The 25,099-nt window shown below is 35.6% G+C and overlaps 1 protein-coding gene across 6 annotated transcripts in view; it reads right to left on the reverse strand.

The window, feature by feature from the left end:
• Window positions 1–25,099, reverse strand: part of TBC1D5 (TBC1 domain family member 5) — a 318,136-nt gene that overhangs the window by 182,911 nt on the left and 110,126 nt on the right. For all 6 annotated transcript variants that reach the window (XM_054514222.1, XM_036401348.2, XM_036401369.2 and 3 more), the window contains one exon: window positions 2,643–2,778. In XM_054514222.1, the coding sequence (XP_054370197.1) occupies window positions 2,643–2,742 (100 nt within the window). In that variant the 5' untranslated portion in view covers window positions 2,743–2,778. The remainder of the gene's footprint in view (window positions 1–2,642; window positions 2,779–25,099) is intronic.

The following is a 25,099-nucleotide window of genomic DNA, read 5'->3' on the forward strand; positions in this document are numbered from 1 at the left end:
AAAAAGTAGTCGACGCATGCAGTTTTCCAAGCAGCTATACTTAAGAGCAATCCGTGTATTTTTGAGATTTCTTTAATTTTATGAAAACTGTGAGAGAATTTTGTAACTCCAGCTGGACATGACATCTTCTGGTTCTCCATCAAGTTTTGGTATCAACTGCACATGCTAAAAATACAACACTTCATGCAGATTTAGAAATCTGACTAGATCAGTAACTAAATATTTCTTTTCAGCACCCTTATTAGGGCTGTGCTTTTTTCCAATCACCTCATCTCAGCGAAGGCTTTTATCACTTTGCTTCTAAGGTAAGCATTCAGCCATGTTTAAAAACACAGTTTAGAAATACTGATATTCTACAATATTGCACAGAACGTCTCCAGTGGACCACCACTCCACCGTATTTCTGTGATTCATGATACAAAAAAAATTAACATAGAGACATAGAGATTTTCACCAAGTTGATTCTGTATCACCCCTGAAACTTGAGGCTGCATTGAAAAACCTTGTCTTGAAATACTTTTGTGAAGACAATGACGGACACACTGCATGGACAGGAACAACTGTATACTTTGATGCCTAATGAGCTAACACCAACCATACACATGCTTTATTTAAAATGAAACATTAAAACTTCAAAGACCTATTCTGGATATATAAAGTTTCAAATTAAAATGCACTATGTGTTTCACAGCAAAAAAGGCTATGAAGATGAAATGGATGCTTTATATAAAATATTTACATAGATAGAACATAAAAAATGTACCATAGTTGGTAACCTTTATGACTTGGGGAACCATGTATTTACATATCTTTATCCTCGCATGTGCGTATGTGTGTGTTGTGTATATATTTTTAACAGTTGACAGCTGTTTTAGAGCATACAGAGATGCCAAGCTGAATGAGGGTCTTGATTACTTCAAGATTAGCTATCTAAAGTTTCTATTCATTTTAAGTGTTGTTAGTGCGAAGAGTCATTAGTCACTTCCTTGTCTCATAGAACATCAGCATACATTTACATTGTTAATGAACATTTGGGGTAAATGAATTAATGGCACTTTTAAACATCAATTCAATCCTAATAACTTTGTATGTCACAGAAATGTTAAGGTTGGGATAAAAATGAGAAACCTTTTCAGTCAAGGTAACTAATCGCTTCTAGGCACAATAAAGGGTAAAATTAACTTACGGTGTATTTTTAACAGGGTGAAAATTTTGCTTTTTCTTGAAACAGAGTTGAAAGAATTATCAATTTTTTTTAAAGCAAATAGCAATTGGAAGAAAATGTTTATCTTTTTCTTGACTGGGGCAGACTAGAAGCAAGCTGTTTGTCCTCTTGAAAATGGTTATTATTTTAGGTTATTGAAAAAAAGATTATTTTCAAGTTTCTAAAATATGTACAAAAATGCATTTGGTTTATCAGGCTAAAATGGCTTCATATCGTTAAGATGTCAAATATGATAGAAAAGAAACACTGCCTAGAAAAGCTATTCCATTTATTCGTCAGGTTTTAAAATACTTTCTCCATGACGTACATTGTCATTTTTAAACATTGAAGAAGCTTTGTAAACCAATAAAGAAAGAGTGAAAAAATTAACTCAAAGGGACAATGAAGTTTTACCAATATATTTGGAAGCAAAACATCAGCTTCTTCTAAACAGAAGTAATAAACCTGACTGAGCAGAACTTGACAGAGCTTTTTAATAAGCACTAGTAAACAGAGGATTTATAAAAAGATACACCCACATAGAATAGTTGATCTGGGTGAGGGACTTAGAAAATGTGACAAAGTTGTTTCAACTCTGTAATTTAAAATAAATTTTTTATTTTGCCCTCCTGGTACATGTGTTCAATGACTGGAAAATTACAGGTAGTTAAGGTGCCACTGTGTATAACTGAGTACTTGAGGAATGTTTCCATGACAAGGACCAGCTTTCTCATTAAGCTTATCACTTTCTTCTAACCAACTATCCTGTCACTACTAGCAAATAAGTAGAAAAGATGAGCAAAACAGACAGGCATTGCATTATCCAAGCAGTTTGTTCTCATTGTTCATTAGGGTCTTCCAAACACTGCATTTAACTAATTTGCTTCAGGTTATGTAGTAATTTCTATCTTTAGAGCCTATTCATTCTATCTCAGCTTTGAGATATTTTTTCAAATAAGAACATAGGGGCTGAGTCAAACAAAAATCAGACTTTGTATTTGCATAATTTTGTCCAAAATAATGTACTGAACTTTACTGCAGAACCAAAGAAGAAAAAAAAAAGGCAAAAAAAAAAAAAAAAAGAAAACAAACAAAAAAGATCCCTAAACCAAAGCAGTGTAAGAGTCCATGCTTGAGAAAGTAACATAAAGTCATGCTCCATTTCAATATTCTTATGCTGAAGTCAGTGTTTGGTTTATGATTAAAAAAGGATGACAGCACATTAAACATTTGGCTAATGCTTCTTTCTGTAATTGAAAGTTGACTTTTCGTTGTTTTCATTAGTGTCAGAATGTTCCTCACATACTCTGTGAAATGTTCTTTAAGTTGCCCTGTTCAACTTCATTGAGTGAATTAAACAAATTATGACAGGTACAGTTATTATGACACACTTATATAAGGTATAAACTCAAAAAAAAGTACAGAAATACAAACTCACCTTCCCCTGGCTTGTTCAAAAAACTCTGCAAGGGATCAATGCCTATCTCTTGTTCCTCTGTTTGCAAAGGGTGACTGGTTTCAGACACAGAATGATACATACTGGCAGTAGTAAATCCCAACTGATGAGTATTTATCTGGAAGAAAAAAACCAGAGAAACAAACACTTCAGTATTCCTTTAACTATTTTTCAATCACATGAGTCAAGAGCAAAAGTACTTAAAACCTCCCCTTATTTTCCAGGCACATCATCACCATTAGTTGTCTAATTAGCAGAACAATAGTGTTTCCATTTGAACGTTGTAAATGTTGTATTATTTGGAGTCCAAAAGAATTGTTATAGTTCCTACAAATATCACACTGCAAGTAAAAGTCCAAGTGTAGTTTTGAAGACTGTAAAACAGGGCAAGAGCTTCTTTCCATCCTTCTTCTAGTTTTCCCTACTCATCTTTTAGTGTGATTCCAAGGAGAACTGATGCTAGTTCTTGGGCATGATGAAGATTATAGAGCAAAACTGAGGAAAGACCATCATCATCACTCTTCTGGACCCAAGACTGTTCATCCCAGAAATCTTCCTTTTAACCACTTCTTTTTCAGAAATCATAGGTCAAGTATAACATAACAGCGACAGACACACAAAAAGAGAATGGATTAATACTGACTAGCATGATAGATGAATTTGGTTTTATCAAGATTTATATTAACTTTTGTCTTGGTACTGGCAAGAATAGGGTTTTGCAGTAGCCTGGAGGTGGCATGGCCAGGACCCAGAGGTTTTTCTATACCATGTCATGTCACTACCAGGGCAGGGAGAAGGGAGTCTTTTCTGGGAAGAAGGTTTTTTTTTCTGGTCAAGTAGGAGCAGCAGAGGTTGGGTAATGCCACTCTCATCTGGAGGGAGTGGTTTGTTATTATCTGTTGTTAGGGTTTCCACAGTGAACAAGAATGTTTCTTGTCTTGTCATCAGTTTCTTTCTTCTCTTGTTGTTGTTCGCATCATTGCTGTCACTGTTCGTTTTTCTTATCTCATTGCTGTTTCCAGTAAATTGTTCTCATCTCAACCTGTGATCTGTACCTTTTGTGCCTCCAGTTCTGTCCATCCCAGTGCAGGGAGGAGGGAGGGAAGGGGGGAGTCAGCAAGTGACCTGTGTGTGCCATGCAATGGTTTCAGTGGAAAACTTAACTGAAGAACACCATTCCTAAACCAGGATGGCCTTCTATAAAGATGATGTTAAGGATGAATTTTAAGAAATGTAATCAACTAGTATTTTAAGAAACGTAATCGACAAAGATGTCTTCCAAAAATGAAGGCCAAAAGGGAAATGATGGCAGAAATAAAACTTTAGGAAGTAGGTGATGCAGATTCATCATCACAGGCTCCTGAATGGCACTCCCATCACTATCAAGCAACTGAACAAGAACTATGTTAGAAGTTCATTTGAGGAGTGCTGGAAGCTAATACTGGCTGCAACAAATTAGAGGATGCCAATAAGAGGGTGAAAAGCAGACGATGTTATGATCATGCATAAGAAAGAGAAACGACCTTTCCAGTGCATTAACAGTGCAAGAGTACATTTGTCAAGACTGCATTTTAGTCACTGTACAGCAATTTATTAACTCACAGCACAAAAAAACCTAAGCCAGCTAAATAGGTCTGATTTGCCCAAGCACACTAAGTAGCTACCTACAACTGCCAGATGAGTTTCAAAATATCACTTACTTTAACTGCTTTGTTTACAAGTATCATAACTTTCTAACAGCAACAAAATTATATTTAGAAAAAAATATAAAAAGAGATACTAGAAGAGGTATGCATCTACACTTTCAGGACTGGCATATTAACAAATTTGAAATCACTTCAATTATGCTTTTTTTTTGGTTCCTAGAAGGTATGGCACTGACCAGGTAGGCTTTATACCTTCAGTTTACTGTCAATAAATGAAGGGGAACTGGGATCCTTAAGACTTTTTATGGTCTATACCTTCTTAATTTTCCTATTAAGTTATGAGGGAAAAAACCCCCAAACCCAAAAATCCCAGGATAATTAACTAGTTGGGCCAATATTAGGCAATTACTTGAAACCAGTGCACCCAGGCTGTTTTCAAAAGCATGCTCTCTCAGCTGTATTCCCTGAGGGGTTTATCCTCTATGTGCCCTGGCACTTGTGTTACAGTGGTGATGAAATGATCCCACCATCTCTCACTTCTGTTCAGCTAGTAGGGAACATCTGAAGGTCTTGGGAACAAGGAGGCAGTAACCGAGGGAAGGTAGGACTTACACTTTAGCAGTGGTACAACTTTATGTCAAATTATTACAACCATACAGTCATGTGACAAAACACACCACTAAACCACAGAATTGCCTTGGACAATTCTATATGAGGCTCAGCAAAATGTGCTGCAACTGTATGCATACCTCACGTGTTTCCTATGTAATTTTAAAATTGTAACAATGAAAACTGCATGAATGGTATCTTGAAGAAAAATATTTACAAACTTGTTAGCTCCTTAAATAATATTTACCTGTAGTCTTATAGCTGAAAAAAATATAAAGATATGTTTATAAATACCTGATATTTTAAATAAATAAAAGAAAAAATAATTTATTTAAAGAAAGAAAACAAAACCCCCATCAACTTCACAGAAGTAATTTTTTCCTGCTGGAATTTTAGCTGCTACTCTTGTTCCTTTTGCTATACAGCTGTAAATATCTTTTTCCTGATCAGTTGATTTTGTCTTCACTAAAATTACAAGCTTTTTCAGACTGTGCTGTTGAAGTTTAACTTTTTATTTTTATGTTCCTTCAGAGATTGCTACACAATCTGACCAAAGCAGAACCTTGAGTGTCTTTCAATCTGAGAACTAGGCACAAAATGACCTTACCAGCCATTATAGTTTTAGCAGCCACCACTTAATTAAGACACAGTATGTTTCAGACTTACACTGTCTTACATCCATAACATGGTATCAATTTAGCCCTAGTAAGTTTGCTCTTCTATGTCCTCTTCTGTATCCACCTTCTTTTTTTTTAAATACTCCCCAAATGCCATACCTTTACAATCTATATGAACCATAATTTACTTTACAGACTGTTAGAGCAGCTTTAAACAGCTGAATAGATTTACTTTTGATATCTGCACAGTGATTTAATTGGTTATTTGTGTTTGTTTATGGATACATATGGTTAGAGTTAAAAAAAGTATCACTACCTATTAGTCTTCACTCCTTAGTCCAAGCAATTTTCTTCACAGTTTTATACTGAAGATCTTTTCTACTCTTCTAACAAAGAGCAAAGGGAACTATTAAACAATTACAATTACACTTGGGATCTTACTCTGAGACAGATTAATTCTTCACAGGTTTGTGGTTGATTTGTAATGGCCTATAACATATTGTTCATATTAAGTAAGATACAATTTAAAACCATTCTCAGTGTGAAACAATAAAAATGTTATAAACCCCTGAAATTCAATTACTGGATTACAAGACTTGATTCTGGCTGGCCCTAACATCTCAGTGAAAGCACCTATTTGTACTTTTTTTTTAACCTCCAAAGTTGAAGGGCTAAGGAACTCAAAACACCAGGCATGCTTCCCACTACTGGGAGTTCAACTATTCTGTAATATACATGAGAAAATAATTAAGACCATGTATGAAACATTTATCTAGTCAAGGAAATTAGCAGAAACATGAATCCACTCATGAGCCCAAGGAAAAGGCAGGCACAGACTCTTTGGCTATTGGCCTTAAGTAACAGGAGGAGCCCCCATGTGCCACCAAGGACAGTGCCACAGGTTTGCTCCCCACTGACCACCACACGTGGGCTGAATCCAGTCTACCTTTCAGTGAAGGCAGCTTGTCAGCACATCTGTTCTCAACAGAGACCAAAAATCCCTCCAGAGACAGCCTTACAGACTGCAATACAGAACTCCACCATATATTAAAAGGGTTCTGTGGAGGTACCTGCTTACAGCATATCATCTCCTCTCCCACCACTTCCTCCGTATTCCATAGGTGATGGAATACCAACTCGTTTTCATTAGGAAAAACTTAACTGATGTTTACTGACATTTACCTAACTAACAACCTCTTTCTACACAGCAGAGATAAACCACTTGCTGCATTAGGCAGTCTGATTTAACATACCCGTTCTAACTCCTTTTTCTCGCTGGGCATTTACTCTTAGTGAGTACTTACACTTAACTGGAAGTCGCTTGCTTCTTTTTTAGATGTGAGAAGGTTTATTCACCCAAGACTTTACAAATATTTTGCCTTCCCTATTAGCTACTCTAACACATTATGTGATTTCTACCACCTTTAGCCATAAAGCAGTCTTATATAATCGTGCCTTCATTAGCATTGCCATTCTGCCTGGATACAAACCTGTGAGTTTGGAATGCTTAAAAAAAATTACATTTAAAACATTCAAAACCAAAAACCAGTTCTTCTCCAGACTGTCAGTGTCATCAGCCTCAATTCAGCCCCACTTCATCTTCCACTAATATGTATAAGTCAGACCTAGCTAGACAGAAATAACAAGGCAACGATAAAAGTCTAATTGAGATATGTTTCTATCATTAGCTGTACTGCCAGTGAAGCACCCATCACTTTTGGACTGGAGCTGGGTGAAACATTGCAAAAACATGTACACAGAACTGTACAAGGCAGAAGACTCAGCTGTAATAAGATTATAATAAATGTTCGTATAATAAAATGCTTATAATTGATGTTCATTAAGAAGATGGAAAGTTCAAAATAAAAATAAAATTTGTTGCATTCTTTTAGCAATAAGACTATTCGCTACTACAAAGCGGTAGGATTACCCTCATCTCAAAAATGTTGATAAATCAGTATTTCATAAACAAAACATAGCACAGTTCAACATGAATACTGTACCTTATTTCATGTCATAAGACATTCACTAACGTCTTCACTTGCCACAGATACTGAATAAAAGTTTTCAATATTCAAATAAGCAGTTTATGCACTAAAAGCATTGTTTCAGAAATGGTGACTAAATTAGTTCAATCTAAAAAAACTAAATGCACAAAAAATGTTTCCCTTAATCATCACTGTTTAGATGGACCTTGAAAATTTATTTATTCAAAGCACAAAACACACCAAAACATATCAAAATTAACATTTAAGAAGTGATGAGTATTGGTACTGTTTGGGCAAAATTAGAAAATATAATCAGTTTCAGCAAGGGTATTTTGAAGGTGTAACTGAGTAGGTGAGACAGAATTAGGCAAAGCTTATACATAACCCATTTTTCCTCTCTTCCCTTCCCCCCATGGCAAAATGTAAGGAGAGGAATTGCAGCCTTGGGGAGGGTTGAGGGCTCAACTCAGGATGAGGGCTGAAGAACTGCCCAATTTGCAGCATTTGCTCCACTCTTGCTCTCTGACATCCTCTTACTTATAAACAATCAAGGAACAGAGCAAAACATTTTATGCTTGAAGAAAGGAAAATGAGAACCCACTAAACTCTGAGGACGAAGCTGAACAACATTGTTGAAACTTGGATATGCTAAAAATAAAAATCAGTTTCCATCAGTACCAGCAAAGCTACCGGAATATCACATTTCTGAAAACTACTGAAGCGTACCAAGGTATTTAAATAATACTTTGCATTCATTCTATTAGACTGCATCAACCACCTTCTCCAAATTATCTTTGGGCCTTTATTTCATGCCATATCCAAAGTTTACCATTTTAATTACTTAAATTGATGACAAGTAGAGGAAATACTTGTTTAGCTAAGTGATAAATTAGCTGCCCTGTGAAGTCAAATTGATTAAAACGACCTCACTTAAAGCAAGCGTCTGATGTGATAATGGTCTTATGCATGTTTTGTTAAGTTTGACAGCATCATGTTATGAGGGTTCACAACTCTGCCCCTCATTTGTGGCTTATGAAGTAATCAAGCATGGTAGAACACTGAAGTGAGGATTTTCCAGAATGTGAAAACATTTTAAAGTAGGTAAGAAATTAAATATTAGGAGAATAAACATGCATTGTGTTTATTTAAAGCAAAGAAGCACAGATGTCTTCCAAATCATCTAGAAGCAGTCCCATATCATGGGTTTTCTTGCACTGGCCAAATTAAATTACTCATCCTGAACCAAGAATTTAAAAAAAAAAAAAAAAAAAAAAAGAAAAAGCATGCTAACTAGAGGGCTGAGTAGAAGACAGTCCTGAATATGAACTTTGGAAAATGAAGACATGAGGACCATTTGATCTGTTTCAAGCTGGATATTTTGCCACGATGCTCATTAATAGGTATTTTTGAAAAATCTGTTCTTACCTATAATATTCACTGCTTTCTTCTTTGCTCTAGGAGTGAATTTTACTTAGGCCACAGAGACCATCAATCTCAGAGCACTGTGATCTTCTGCTCTCCATCACTTGAGCTCTTTACTACCACCATCTCTATTTAAGTACAGAAGATAGTAGTCCCAGTGCCTCCAAGAGAAAAACCGCCAAAAAACTCCACCAACCCAAACAACCCTCCCACACACACAGAGCAGCTCAAAACCAGCTAAGATTCCTACTCAGCCACTTCCACAGGTTGCCACCACCCACTGAAAATACATGCCTAGGGAAGAAGACTTACTAAGTCTGAAGAAAAGTGCACAATTTGACTAACTTTGAATAGGATAAAGCAAGTCTGTCTTCTTTTATAAAATGTATCAGATTATGTATCATTAAAATAGAATGATGCGAACATAAAAAATGGTCTGGCATGGTGGAGCAGATGAACATTAACATCAGCTGGGATCCAGAACAAAACAAACAAGATCATGCCACTGATGGACAGGTCAACAGCCAGTGAGTCTGATGGTCATGAAATGCAATTAATTTTGTCCCATTTAATAACATTTCCTGCATTTTAACTTCTGCCTGTCTGATCTCTAATACAAAAACAGAGTTACATTGGACTTTAAATAAGTTAATTAAGTATTAAAATCAATCATGTGAAAGTCTTAATATTTAATATTGTTAGATTGTATATCAAAGTGGTTTTATTATTTATTTACTCCAAACCTTTCCAGAATACTTCATGTGGCAACAGGGAGTCTGTATCTCACAAGATAAATGCATTTACAATGCCAAATAAATTATATATAAAAGCATTTGTCTTAATACATGTCATTCAATATTAAATATCACCCATTGGTACCACCCTGAAACCCTAATCCATTTTTACCAACCACACATTTGTATTATTCAAATGTTGTCTATTAAATAGTTGTCTCGAGAGCCACAGTAAAGGAATACATACCTAAGAACAATTATCATAGGAGATTTGAAGCACTGTCTACAGTTTTAACCCTACAACTTTCATGTCTTACCAGTACTTAAACATGCAAAGTCTAAATTCAGTAGTGAATTAAAATGTCAGGGATAGAAACAACACAAATAGCCTGGGACGATGACAATGTATTCTCTTGGTATTTCATATGATAGTTGAACAAAAAAAAAACAGACAAAAACCTTTTTCTTAAATAAAAACTTAAAATTCTATTAATTTCAAAGATAGCTATGCACTTGTTATAATCAGGGAACAAGTTCATGCATTTGCTCGTTTTCAGTTTTCTTGAGGTTATGTGATTTTGCAAGAAACACTAGTTTAACTAAGGAAGAAAAACTTGAATAATGCAGAGAGGATCAAAATCCTTATGTCACATTTGCTAATAAGTTTTATAGCCACGGCCCCCTCCCATCCCAGTCAACAATTTTTCCCAAGATGTAATGCTCTGAACAGTATAATCTGACATTTATGGCTAAACAACTTCTGTCTTCTGCACTGAAAATGGTGACGATGAATGTATAAAGGGCATCAACCATCTTAAATACCTGATTCTATAGTTTTATGTTCAGATGGTCTCACAAAAAAAAAAACAAACAAACAAAAAAAAAAGCCCAAGAACAAAAATAAAACAACAAAAAAGACAAAATAGCAATCCAAAGCAAGCCTTGATTTTGCAGTTTGAATTTCCAAAAAAACAAAAAAAAACCACAAATCCCACAGCCTTAACACAGAACTATAGCTATTCTTAATGAAAAACTATGTGACACATCCACAGTGAGGCTGTTAAGAGAACACAACTTTGATCTAATATCGACTGCAAGAAAGAAATACCAGCAAACCAAAAAAAGATCCAAAGTCAACAGCTAAATGTAGCCTGTGCCCTGAACATTCCTCCACACACAAGAGCTACGTTTAGCACCAGATGTGAAAATGTTCTGTTGATGCATTTTCACATTTCTTCCTTTCAACTTAAGTCTCCAATAAAGGCTCCTCATAGGCAGAACAGTTGATAAAAATGAGATGTGTAAATCCCTTCCCATTGTCTGACATGGCTAAGGCCTGAGCTGAAATATTGTATCCATCTTTAGTCAGATAGCACAGGACAAGGACCAGTTGCTGCAGTCCAGAGAGAAGCAAGTAGACCTATGAAGAGCATAAATAATATAACCTATGACATAAAAGTGAAAGAAACAATGTTTTGCCTTAGTGAAGGTGAAAGAGAAGAAGGATTAATGCCATAAGAGTTCAAATCAACACATCATTCAACTAAAAATCTACTCCCTTTTCTTAGAGTCATCTAGAGGTGGTAAAAACCCTATTCATATTAAAAAGATTCAAACAAACTCATAAATGAAAGAAATACTTTGTTTTATTTTAGAATATAATTTATCTACCTGGTTACAAAACAGTTCAACATAATTTAAATTAAACCTTTGTTCTTCCAAATATGGTTAGGTTTACTGCTGTTTATGGTATGCTTTTAAGTATTTAAGAGTTTTGCTTTCAGAAACACACAGGCCCCATGCTATGCTACACACTTTATGTTTTAGTAATACAAATGTAACTCAAAGGGCCAAAGAACGTCAAGACTGAAGGAAATCATCAAAACAGTGAACTGGAAAAAATGGCAGCTTAGCCTGCAGCCTTACCCAAAATGATAGTAACTAACTTAGACACTAAAAGTGTATTCAATGAAGTAAGTTTCTAGAATATCACAGCTTTAAAGCAGTAAGCAATTAATCTTGGATTCAGCCTTTATTCTTTCACTATTTTTAGAAAACAGTTTCCTACAGGGGTTGACAGAATTTTTATAGAAACACCAGCATGGTTATGCACGCACAGAAGCATTTACATCAAATCTTTCTCTTCTAGTTTTCTCTTCTAGATATGCAGATGCTAAAGCAGCATGGTATCGTGCTGAGGTACAAAGAAAGTTGGTGGAAACCTCATTTGCTAAAGAATATGAGAATTTCATAGGCACTTCAAAGGAGCAGAGAGAGGCTGAATTTGTTTTGTACCATACAATGAAGTTTCTATATAACATGAAGACCCACAACCCATGTTCGCCTATGTAATCCAATCCTGATGAGTGAATTCAAATCAGACTTACACAGGAAAACCTGAAATCTGATTCTGCTGCAGTGCAATGTCTGCAGACTGCAAGGATTTTCCACTACTTCTGCTGATAGGAGTAGTAGTTACTTATGTTTAAAAGTCATACTCAAAGGAAAAAAGGCTCAAAGTAGGGCTACTCCTGGTAAAAAAAACTATGCTGAATCTTCTTCCCTTGGTTGCTCCCTTTCATACCCAAGGGCTCAGTCTGTGTAAGGCACAGTATTTCTGCCATGTACTGCCTGCTCACGTTGCTTCTTTTCAGCCTTGCCACACCAGCAGTAACAAAACCAGGATGCATAGGAGCCCCTCTAGAAGCTCAATATTTGTGTACTATGCTTATTCATACCTAGGATGTAGTGACTTTCAAACAGCAGTATCTAAATGAAAGGAAATAAAATAAAATACCTCAAGCAAAGGAAACCTCTTAGACTTGTAAACATAAGCTATGGATGAAACCTGCTAACTTTGCATGAAGATATTATATCAAGATACCACTTCTGCTATGAGTAACACTTTACTCAGGGTTTTTGTGGCAGGAACACATCACTGTATTCCATGCTACTAAAAAAGATGACAGGACAGGTTCTTCCTCTCACAGAAAGTTCACTCTGCTGCTCAATACATCCTGATGCACCACTTTTGTTTCTGGTCATCAGGAACTCTTACTACTAATTCCTACCAAGGTTCATAATATTATAAATGGGAGAAAATTATAGTGCAATAATGCTCCTTCTTTAATTATTTGATCTCTTAATACAGTGCTATCTGTTTCAACTTATATTCCTCTCTCTTCCTACTCTCATATTTTTCATTAAAATTTTTGAGCAGCTGGATGAAATGTTCTCTGCTTTCCTGTACATGCTCATCAAACTCCCAAGGGAGTAAGTGGTCTTGCTGAAGTCTTCAGACACAGAGAAGCCAGTCTGATAAAACCCCTGTAGCATAATGATTTCTATAATGCACTGCTACTTAGAGGCATTTATTCCTCCTAAAAAATTTTCTGGGCAGTACCTGCTGCTTGCCAGAGCATGTAAAACACAGGCACAGAAGTCCCCAGTGCAAGCAGCAAGGTACATCAAGCACACTGCCTGTGCCACCTCAAAACAGATGAAGCTCTTAAACAGCAAGCAGGAAACCAGTATTTTGCAAGGTTATATAGGAGCAGAAATCTGGCTATTAAAAAGGTATTTAATTTTGCAGAACTTTACCTTCAATTTATAGTAACAATAAGAATTCATAAAATAAATTAATCCAGAAATCCAGATAAAATACACTGTTAAAAGGGGGGAAATATGTGACTTGCAATTAAAAGGGTTTCTTGGTTTGGCAGTAAATTTGTCACCAACTACTTCTATTTTCTTTACCTTAAGTCCTGGGTTGATTTTGGTTTAGAAGTGGGTCAGCATATACTGCCCAGCACGAAACAAAAGCCTGGTTTTGCAGGACATTGGTGGACAACACATAAGTAGCAGAACAAGACCTTAGGTCTTCGTGACTAAGAAATCCATTGCCCTGAGATTTATATATACTCCTCTGCTCTGGGGAATGAGAGCAGAACAGCAGGCAGATTCTCTAAAGCTTTTTGATTTTTATTAGATAATACAATAGATTGATGGCTCCTAAATAAGTTAAGCTTTGTTGAGTGCTCTCTCTAATTCAGCAACCACTATGACATGACTGAATCTCCCAGTGTTCTCTAAATACCAAGTTTTGTTGTATATAATCAGCAAAAAGAACTGGATTTCCCTCAAAACAGTAAATAGATTTGAAGAATTGTATTGGAACAACAGCTGTCATTATACCTCACAGAAAGCTGACAACAGCTTTGAGGCTAAGCTTTTAAGCCCATTTTATTAAAAAAAATATAACTGATGTAAACAAGTTATGGTTAGAAACCTCCTTGATTAAATTTTTCTTGTTTTTAAAAAGCCTTTTAAGATAGTTTCCTTGTCTGTGCTAGACAGACCAGTATGACTTTTTAAGAATATTTAAGGTAAATATCCCAATATCTGAATCATGAAAGCATTCTGAATGCTTTGTCTCCTGGACAAAATAGCTGTTTTCACATTCTTCTTTCCAAATATTTTTATTTTCTTTTTCTGTCCTTTTGACCAAATTTATTTGTTTCTCTCTTGCTCAACACACAGAAGACCATTTTGCAAAAAGTCAGCTTTCAGATTTCTTTTTCCTGATATAGACTGTATGATCTCAACCTGGCCACAAGCAAAAGCCTAGAAAAAATGTTACTTTTGGTATGTTGTTGCATTTCTGCTAATAGTTAGATAGAGAAGTGCCCTAGTTGAGGCAGAGAAGTGACCTAACAGTGGCCAGGCTCTGGACCACTCAGCGCATTAAGAAGAATGGAATCGGAATTTTGAACTGCATCCAAAAGTAAATGGAAAGAAACCAAGCATATAGAATACAGGTGTGATCTGTTCTCACTTTTGTTTCTTATTTAATAGCAAGGCTGTGCATCTTGGGGCACCTAAAATTAGTAGTTGCTTTTGAAATTCTGGTCATGTATTATTCATATTTTTCTCCTAAAAGGAAGACAGAAGATGGCAGTAGCAGGTGTTCCTTGCTTCCTGATGGAAAAGGAGGAAGAACTTGACCAAGGGGATAGATCTTTCTTCAAAAGAGGGGTAGCAGACAAAGATTGCCTAGCTGAGATGACTATTCTGTCAAACACATATCACAATTCCACCTGTTGCCAAGAAGGCTTGAAGGCAGCAGATCCTCTGCCTACTCATCCAAACTCTTGTGTTTTGGAAGTTCCTGTTCTTTACTGGGGAAGAAAAAGGGAAATCCTGTTCTGTTTTAGCAGCCACACTTATGAGCAAACTACTGAATACAACAAATCTAGATAACTAATATTAATTATTCATCAGTTTTGGTTTAGAGGTTTTGACAGCATCTGATCAGAAATGAAAGTGAAAACACAAGGATAATTGAAATAAAATTATTTAGAAAGGCAGGAAATCACTCCTTTACTATGCCACTGCAAGTCAGCTTGCTTTCTCTCAAAGAACCCTGCATAAGACTCCCTTCACCCATTCAATAAACCGAATACAAGTATTTTTAACATTAACACTTATTTCTAACAAATGCATCTCGTATATCTGTGTGAAGTTAGTCTGTTGGAAAGATTATATCCTTGCCTCCTTTAAATGGAAGATTGACTGTGTATTCAGTGTAGCTCTCTCACTGCACTGATGTCAGAAACACTACTGAAGAAAGAGGAGTCACCTTCCAAAGATATATACACAGCCTGCCGTATAAAAGGTAACACAGGTGACAAAAGAATATGTTAACTAAAACCGTTTGCATTCTCAAAGCCTCAGTAGGAATGACCATGAGAGATCTGCAGGAAGGAGCAAGATTTTCACTTTCTTGGGTTGTTTTTTCATGACTGAAGCATCATTTGACCACTGAGCTCCCCAGTTCACAGATAAAATGCTTTAGACCTTATGACACCCTAACTCTACATGTTAAACTTTTAGACCTATTATTTCCAAGAAATAGCTACTTTCATGGATATGTGCCATGCTGTCAAACCACTTCTTCTGATTCATAGTATTCATGATCTTTAAGAGAGCATCTGAAACATCTACACTGATTTTCCTTCCCACTTGTCTTGGTGCAACAGATGTGTGAATACTTCTTAAACTTTAATACAGCAATTATTTAATTTCATACCAGTTTCCTGAATAAAAGGCACACACAGTCTGCAATAACCATCCCAGGACTTACTCCTGCATGTCACTCCTGTACGACTTAAAATCAATTTACTCATTTTTATTCTAGTTTATATTTAGAGAGTCCATCATGAAACAGCCCAGAACTTTTAGCCTAACCCAGGTCCTCTTTATGCCATATGTGTATGCAATCTACTACATCAATCAAAACGACTCACAGTTCAGATGATGTGTACACAAATAAATGTACTTTACCTAGAGGTCAAAATGATTTCTGTAAGAGCACAGAATATTCTCTTGTTTTTAGCTACCTCCCACAACCATGAAGTATAAAAATTTAACAAGCTGCAAAATAACAAACTGAGCACCATACATCGAGTTTCTTTAGTGTCACGCTAGGAATGCTATAATTATAATCAAGAATACACTTCACTTTTAACTCTGTTTTTACTGTATCTTTCTACCTTGTGGCCTGTGGTGGCCTATGCCAGTTTTTTAAAAAATATGGTTAGGGGGGAGGAAAGGGTAAAAAAAACAAAAATCAACTCAACTTTAAAAAAATCAATTCTGCTACTCAGAGATCATATGTGCAGGAACTGAGGTGTGGATCTTGGCTTTTTAAGATAGTGCTTATATGTTTTGCCCTTACTCCTGTCTCAGTTTTTGCAACCACATAATCCTGTCTGGGGTGATCATCATGACAGCAGATAAATTAGGATTTCACTACCATTAAGTATGAATTGTTTCTTAACAAGGCTACAAGTCATCATAGCTCTTAGTTGACAGAACTGAAAATCTTTCAAACTTGCAGTACAATAGGCAGGATTTTAAAAAAGTGGTTTAGAAATGCTAAAAAAATAAGACAGGCTGAAATGTATACATATCAATTCACTGGTTACATGAAGAGAAAGCTGCCACACAAATGCACTGAAAAAGGCAGAAATATTTCTCTAAACATGGTAGGAAAAACACATTGCTGAAATGTTGATGATCCACTTTTACGGTTATTTTTATCTGGACGGCAAACTTCTTTCTTTCATAGACATTGAACAATATCACATCCGATGAGCACAGAGGTTTTCTAAAAAAGCCATGATTTATTCTTTGTTCAATTTGACTAAGAAAATAAACCTCTACAGCAGAAATAAAAAAGGAATGGACATGTTATACACCTGACAATTCAATTAAATTACTGTCTCATATAAGCATGTGGAAAATAGTTTCTGAACTTGTCATGAGAAAGTGGAGAGGTTGAATCCTGGCTACCCTAAAACTCCCGTTCATTTGATCAGCTTGGACAGCCAACCTCAGTGCTCTGATGTCCATGTGCAAGGGCCACTGCCCTAGGTTCATGAGGAGCCCTTACCCTGAGACATTTTAATTTTGTTTGCTTACCTAAATCCCCTATGTAACTATTTCAGGAAACCTTTTTGTATTTCAGTACTATGCATATTTCTGGTAGAGATTTGGGGAAGTAATTTAAATATGCTGTATGTTATTGTGACTCATAGGTATTCAATTAGCAAAGGAGACAGCCACACTTGTCCACCTCACATTAATCTCTGGAAAATAATTTATATATACCACTTGCTGTGTAATGACTTACTGAAATAAGCAAATAAAATATTCAAAGGGCCTTCACTGATTTTATGACAATGAAATCCATAGCTATGATATTCCAAACAACCCTAATTTTTATTTCCTTAAGTGTATTCATCTACAGTGAAACAGAAAAGTATAATCTAACTTTCTTTACAAGAAAACAGGATCTGAGTTGGAAGCCTAAATGTCAGCCCTGAACATTATAAAATTATACAGAATAAGGAGGAAACAGGGCTGATAGTGCATATAAATATGACAGTGTATTAGGCTGCATTTAATTACCAGTTCAAACAACAACCTGATCTAACCTTTGACAAGTAAAATAAATGTTCTGAATAATTTAACCAAAGCAAACATTTGCTGTTAAATGCTGGCTAATTATAGTAAGAGTTGTACTGAGAGGGGAAAAAAACCCAAAAGAGATGGTAATTTATACACTTCTCCTGCAATTGCTACTGCAAAAGCTATTCCTTGAAACCCTTGAATTTTTTTTCCATGCGGGATAGCTATTAAGTATCTACTTCTAGCAAAAAGAAAAATCTGTCTGTATTTAAAGGAAGAAGCAGCACAGGAAAATAAGAAATACTCCAAATACAGAAAGTAAAGTAACATTAGTTTCAAGAATATCCATCTTTTCTGTGGGTGGCTTTGTGATATGAAAGGTCTGTGTTTGAAATGTCCTAGCATTAGCACAATGAAAGATAAGAAAGGGTAGAATAATGATTAAGTCTTTTTCAAAGTGTCAGTGAAAAATCACACAAGAGCCTCATTATAGGATATGGGAGCACAGTTCAGTCATGACCATTGCCCACTGCACTTCTGAAAGAGTAATAAAGAAATCTAAATTCTTTTTTTTTTACATAAATATGAGCTCAGGAGTTAAATGACATAAATAAAACACAGAGATTCTTTAAAAACAACTCCACCCAAAACATGTAATGATGAAATAATTCCACCACTGTGACTTTTATTTATTACTATAGCCAGATATATTATCCCTGTGAAACACTGAGCTTGTTTCAAAAAGAACCTAAATATCTCAGAAAAACAAGCATTTAAAAGTCAGCATGCTTTGAATATCAGAGCATCAAAACCCAAGAAACAGAAACCAATAGGAAAAAAAAGCATATATGCTTTCCAGTTGTAGGCTATTTATAAAGAAATTAATGGGTTTCGCTATCTTTGGGCCAGGAGTTTCACTTATTTATGTGATCTAAAGTTATCAGGAGCATCAGCTGTCTATCTCCATGCACAATAACTATGATTCAGAAGAATCAGAAGACCATGAAAATTTCACAGACAAGCAATGTATAGTAAACGAAAGAAGCCTATAAATCCCTAATCTTGAATATATATTAATATTTGAAGGCTTTATATAATCTGCAAAGTAAAAAGTGAAAACCATTAAAAATATTAAAACTGACTCTAAGTATGCTCCCCTCTTTCCCAAAAGTAATTTGTGTGCATATAAGTTCTGGCCACCAGTTTCTAAGAGAAACATATTATTTTTAAGTTACCTTTTATATTTTCATAAATATTTAAACTCTCCCTGAAATTTTAAATATGTTTATAGAGACACAGATGCTAACACTCTTAGCCTCTTACATTGAAAAAATATGAATTAAACTGTTTCTTGCACCCTATAAGAGAAACAATTTTTAAAAGAAACAAATAATAAATTAATAAAAAAAATTTACCAAAAATTGTTCACTTGATAATCAGTCATGTGTAGTCATGAAATTGAAGTGCATTTTCTAGCTTACAGTGTAAAATGAATATTAGATAATCGAGTTTGAAGGTCATTACTATTCTTGCTCTAGTTCAGGACAAAGTCCTTAAGCAAAACAAAGTAGTAAAAGCTTGACAAGATCCATGCCTGACACTGGAGAAATCCAAGTACAGAAATAATTTGACACCTGTGTCCACTGCTTCATGTCAAATGGACAGCAATATGCACTGTTTTTTCTTATGCTGAGGCATTCATAAAAACATACTCAGCTGTATTTGGACAGGACAGAAGGAAATCTGAGGCAGTCAGTGGTAAATGCAATGAATCAACTCTTCACTGTTATTGCACTGCACATAAAACTCTGGTATTTAAGCACAAAACTGGAACAGACCTTCTCTAGAGTTGTTATATTTGTGCTCTGCACTTGAAATGTTACCAGGTCAGTAAGGTAAATTCCACTAATAGGAGATATCTTTACCTTTCTGTGAATTAAAACAGAGCAAGAAATAAAAGTAGCCACTCAGTACTAAAATTTTATCTTCTCAAAAATACTTGTATTTTAGATAAAAAATTAAATCAACAAAACCATCCAGGTCATAGGTTGTGAGGGCTGATGGGAAGATAAAAGTACAGTAATTTATATTTAAATAATTAAATCTGATAAAAACACCGGTAGAGGTGCTAGTGTACCAAAATGCTGATAGTTTAAAAAAACCCAAGAAAACTCTCTCTGACATAGTGCAAGGAATACACACTGTTACTGAATATCATTTTAGGTTTGGCCTGACATAGCAGGTGGTGCATCTGGAAGGGTGATTATAAAAGAATAATTTGGTTACAGATGTACAGGTACTTCAGTGTAAACTCAGTAATACTTTACCCAGTATGGCACACCTTGGAGGACAATTCATCCAAGTCCAAAACAAACATCTCCAACTGGACACTAAAGGAGAAGAGAATTTCTTGATACTGAAACTATTCAAACCTCTCCCCTGACTTTATGCACCTAATTTTAACACTGAAAACTACAAGAAGTAAAGACTAAGTTGGTCCTTCAGATCCATACTTTTGGGCAATAGGTTACAGAGAAATCAGAAATAGCAATAAAATAAAAAGTGGAATGGATTTCTGACCAACAGAAGTCATAGCAGAGCTATTACTGTGGAGTTCTTTTTGAACTACTCCAACATTTCACCCTGGTAGTCTGTTGTTATAAGTAACAATTACTTTAGTCTGTACTGGAATTTTCCTGCATATTTCAGTTTGCATGTACTTGTAAGGTCTTCCTAAAGAGAATTCACTTTTGTGTAGAATGGCTTTATGATGTGGATTAGCTTCCACAAGGGATCTAAATTGACAATAATGAATTCATTTTATATAGTAAGCTAGACTTAAATGAGAAGTGAAAGGCCAGTGCCAACAGAGTTCAGTGATCAGCCACTGTTGTTCTCTCTATAATTCACTGGTTGCCTTTAATAATTACAGCATTGCCTTGATAATCTGTAGCTGAAGCACACTGGAAGGAAAAGAAGAGAGAATGCTTCTTGTGTTAATAGGAGAATTGATTTTTTAAAAAAATCTAAATGCAGACCCACATAAACTGCAAACAGAGTATTTATAACGAACATCTAAGAACACTGACACTGGTTTAAACTAAAATTAATTTATATCACTCAAATCCGGAAAAACATAATTTCAAGCCTTGATCTTATTAGGATACTTAATGTAATCTTATTAGGATGTGAGCTTCTATATATCAAAGTGTTTTATACATTGCAAATATATTTTAAAGAGCTCCAGTAAACAATAGTGAACAATTCACTACTGATCTCCAAACCTAGTTTCACAGGGGCAGATTATTGGATCTGCAGCTAATACAGCAGCGGAGGAGGCAATGCCTTCACACAGATGATATTGCTGCTCTACAGAGCCGGCTGTCACATGAGTGCTAAGTAAGTTTCCAGGACTTTCTCATCTCTTAACTGCTTGAGATTTAGCACTGAGCAGCATGCTTTCCAAAAGGACAGAGTACCTACAGCTTCAGCGGAAGCAAATGAGGATCATAGATGCTTAAAATTTCAGAAAATCAGGCCTGGTGCCATATACAAGGAAAACGCTGCCAGAAATGTCACTCACAGAATCCATGCCTGCCACTCCACAGGGATTCATATATGCTTAATGATGGCTAGCAAGTACAGAGAGCAGACCTAGCTAAGGAAAAACAACAGAAAACCAGGCAGCAGGCAAGCGATGAGCACTCTGTCTGCACTTGTATCCCCACTGGCAAAGTAAAAGTAAAATGGTTAAGAAACCGGTAAGACTGATGCCAAAATCTAAAATGTTTCTAAGGACTGCAGCAGACCTCAAAAGACAGTTTTTAATTTCATTTGAAACAGTTTCAATACTTCAACATTAATGTATGCACATATATATTAATGAAGCAGACATGTTAATCCCCCCGATGTCGATGTCTGTGAAGCATCTTAGCTCTTCCTTCCTTCAGCAGCAGCCGTGTGTAAGTAACATACTGTGGCAACATATGAATAGTTCATAGCTCCAGCAACAAATGAATGAATGAACGGTGACCTAAACACAAGCAGCCATTAAGGTTTCTGTTTCTTTACCCATCAGCTATTGCATATACTCCCAGCAAACAAGTGTGTTTTTCTGACATGCACACTTGTCTGTTAATAAGTTAAAGAACTATTTCAGTCAAGAATCTTTATGTTTTTCCCCTACACGCTTCGTTTCTTGCTACATGCATTGGAGTTTTCCTCTATCAGAGATGCTTGTGACAAGCCAAAGAAATGGAGGCGATGCTGCCAGGGACCAAGGTAAAGGATGCTACAGTGCTCTGCAGGAGCAGAAAGGGTCTGCCATTGCTTCCCTGCACTTGGAAAGATTACACACAAGCTTTGTGAAAAGCACCACAAAAGCTTCCAGTTAGCAGCACTCCTGTTTGATTTTAGTGTGCACTTATGCATCCCATGCAAGACTTTAATGTACTAAACAAACTATGAGGCAAGATAAAAAGAAAGAAAAAAATTCTAACATTTTAAATGGTATCAGGTATGAAATAATTCCAAGGTGGTAGGGCTTTTTTCCTTTTCTTTTTTTCTTTTTTTTTCTGACGAGTGTATGTTGTTATTTAGTTTGATTAACTAAATAACAACACATCCTTTTTGTTTTTGTTTTTTGGGGTTTTTTTTCTATTTTGACTTGGATTTTTTTTGTGTTTAATACAAGAAGAATAGACGACCGAACCGAAGAGCATACCTGTCTTTTTCAAGGTTCAGCTCAAAACAATTCTAGTAACAACCTAGTGAATATTATCAATACAGTGGGCTCAGAGATAAATTACACTATATTTAACACCAGTGAAACTAAATTCCAGTCGCAGAATCTCCAGCAGGCATCATCTATAAGGACAAACACTGACCTTTAAGGACCAGCAGATAAAATTATACGTGACAGTAGTTCACAAAAATACTTTTCCAATTTTAAATGGAACAACTGACACAAATTTACCCATCAATGAAAGCTCCACAAAAATCCATTTTTCAAATCTTTTATCTCAGTTAAAAAACGGAATTCATTTTTCCTGTTATCTACAATATATGGTTCAAAACTCTCAGCCCATGCAAGTCTTGCAAAAAATAATCTCTGCAAAAATAAGCTCGATGAATTCAGACAACCAAGGCCAATGAAAAGAAACAGATCCTGTGAAATGCTAGTCCATTAAATGAGCACTACTCTGATGGATTTGTCTTTGTAGAAAGTAGAGAAACACAGAAGGAACACTATCTGCTTGTGATAAACAGATTTTTTTTCTTTTCTATATTAAGCTTTTTATATACAACAGTGGAGTTTTATTTTGTTCCTTTTCAATCAAATAATTAATTTGAATAGTTGGTCAAAGGAACTAAAAGTCTCCTAGAGTGCAAAGTGGATGACTGGCTCCTTTATTCTTGAAGGTTGCATCAGGCTGCCTTCTAATTTTTAAAGCCAAAATTTCTAGGGAATCTGTATTCAATAACTAGTGCTTAAAACTTTAATTCCTTCAACAGTGTGTGTGTGTGTGGGTGCTACAGAAATGACCAGTCCTAATCATTCAATACTGAGATTAGCTCTTCCCCTTCCACCATCAACCCTGAACCATATATCAAGTACGTAATTTTTTTTTAAAAAAGCACTTCAGTTTACATGATCCCAGTTTTCTCCAGCTCTCTCACTATGTTCTTAGACTGACAAGGTATGACTTTTCAAACTTCTTCTTGCTCCCATTCTTTAAGTAGTCTGAAATACACATGTATGTGGGTATGAGGTGTGTTAATGCAACATATATATTACTACATAGGTAAAATACTACCTTTGCTGGATAAATGATGCTACTCCTTTTACTACAAGATAATTTCAACGTAAGTGACCACAAGAAAAGAAGAGGTTGCAAGATATTATCTGTCAGAACATAATGTCTTCACAAATGAAGAAAATAATTACCAGAAACCACTTGTTATGAACAATAATTTCATTTTCCTGAAGTGAAGCCCTACAGCATTCAGCTGACCGAAAAGTAAAATGGCTTCCAAAAAAGTAACATGAGTGAAAACAGAACTTGTTCTCAGTGTCAGTGGCAAACGTATACAAAATGGTAAAATGAAAACTTTATTTTAAAATGTAGGTGACACAGATTTGTCTGAGATGAAAGGTATGACTGGGCAAAGAAAAGGTTAGCTGATCAGATTGACACAACCAGAAAGATTTGGAAACTGCGGATTCCACAGGTCCCTACTGCTGCCTTACCCAAAGCATGGGGAGGGATTATATTTATGTAGGAAGAAATTTGGAGAAGTCCTGGACACAGTGTGAGTTAGTCTAAAGCCATAATAGAAGGTGGACTTCTCCACTGTGTGTAATTCAAGAGTTGCTCTGCAGCATCATTTTCTAGATGCTTGGAACCAAACTTCCAGTTTTGCTGCAGATTTACAAGGCATTAAGTCAGCCTTAGGCTCCCTCCCTCTCTTCTCTTTTCCTTCTCCTCCCTAAATACTAATTTCACCTTTATTCTTGAAAACTATTTACACTACAAATTAAAAATTATGTGACTGAGATTATAGGAAAGCCACCAATTCAAATTTTAACTGTCATGAATAATGATCTATTTTGGATTCTTCTCATTTTAGGACTACCTTGTATATATTCATATATTTCTTTTCAATCAGAGGTAAGAGGTTGCATGGACATTGACAGACTATTGAAGGAGAAGAGGTTCTTTCATGATAAGCCAACATAGCCCTAGGTCAGTTTTGGGCATTATTTGGCAAGCATTAATGTATTGGGAAAGCAATTTTTCAAGGTTCAAATGCACAAAGTGCAGTGTGTATTATACAGCTATTAAAAAGTAGCATTAACATAAGACTGAATACATCTTGTCCATGTAATTATCTACTCAATTCAATATGCCCACAGAACATTTACATACCACTAAAAATATATAAATATATAAACTCCAGTAAGAAAAATCTCAACTGTACCACTCTCTAGGGTAGGTTATGCTCCGCATTCTTTCTTGGAACCATATCCAGGAGTATTATTCAAAAACAATAACTAATCAAGCCTGGGACTCCTACATTAATATCTACAAAAATTATGAAAAAGCAATCAGAAATTTCATGGGCAGTATATATACCTATTAATATGATCTGTTTTATTAGGTCCCAGTGAAAACATCTTATTAGTTCAACAATTAAATGATTCAGAAACCATCCACACTATTTTTGCCTTTTAGCAGTTCCAATCAGTAGCAGATCTAGGTGTAATCAACAGCAGCAGGGGGCTCTAGGAAGCAAAACAAAACAAAAACAGTAGGGATCTTTACTAGTTTACAGTAATTTGTACAAGGAGATGTTAAATGTTACTGCAAGTTAGCCCAAGATATGGGAAAGCTACAGGAAAATTCCCTACTATGTACAACTACTATTTCAACACAGCAATATCAATATAAT

The sequence above is a fragment of the Molothrus ater genome, chromosome 1 (genome assembly GCF_012460135.2).
Source record: "Molothrus ater isolate BHLD 08-10-18 breed brown headed cowbird chromosome 1, BPBGC_Mater_1.1, whole genome shotgun sequence".
Lineage (NCBI taxonomy): Eukaryota > Metazoa > Chordata > Aves > Passeriformes > Icteridae > Molothrus > Molothrus ater.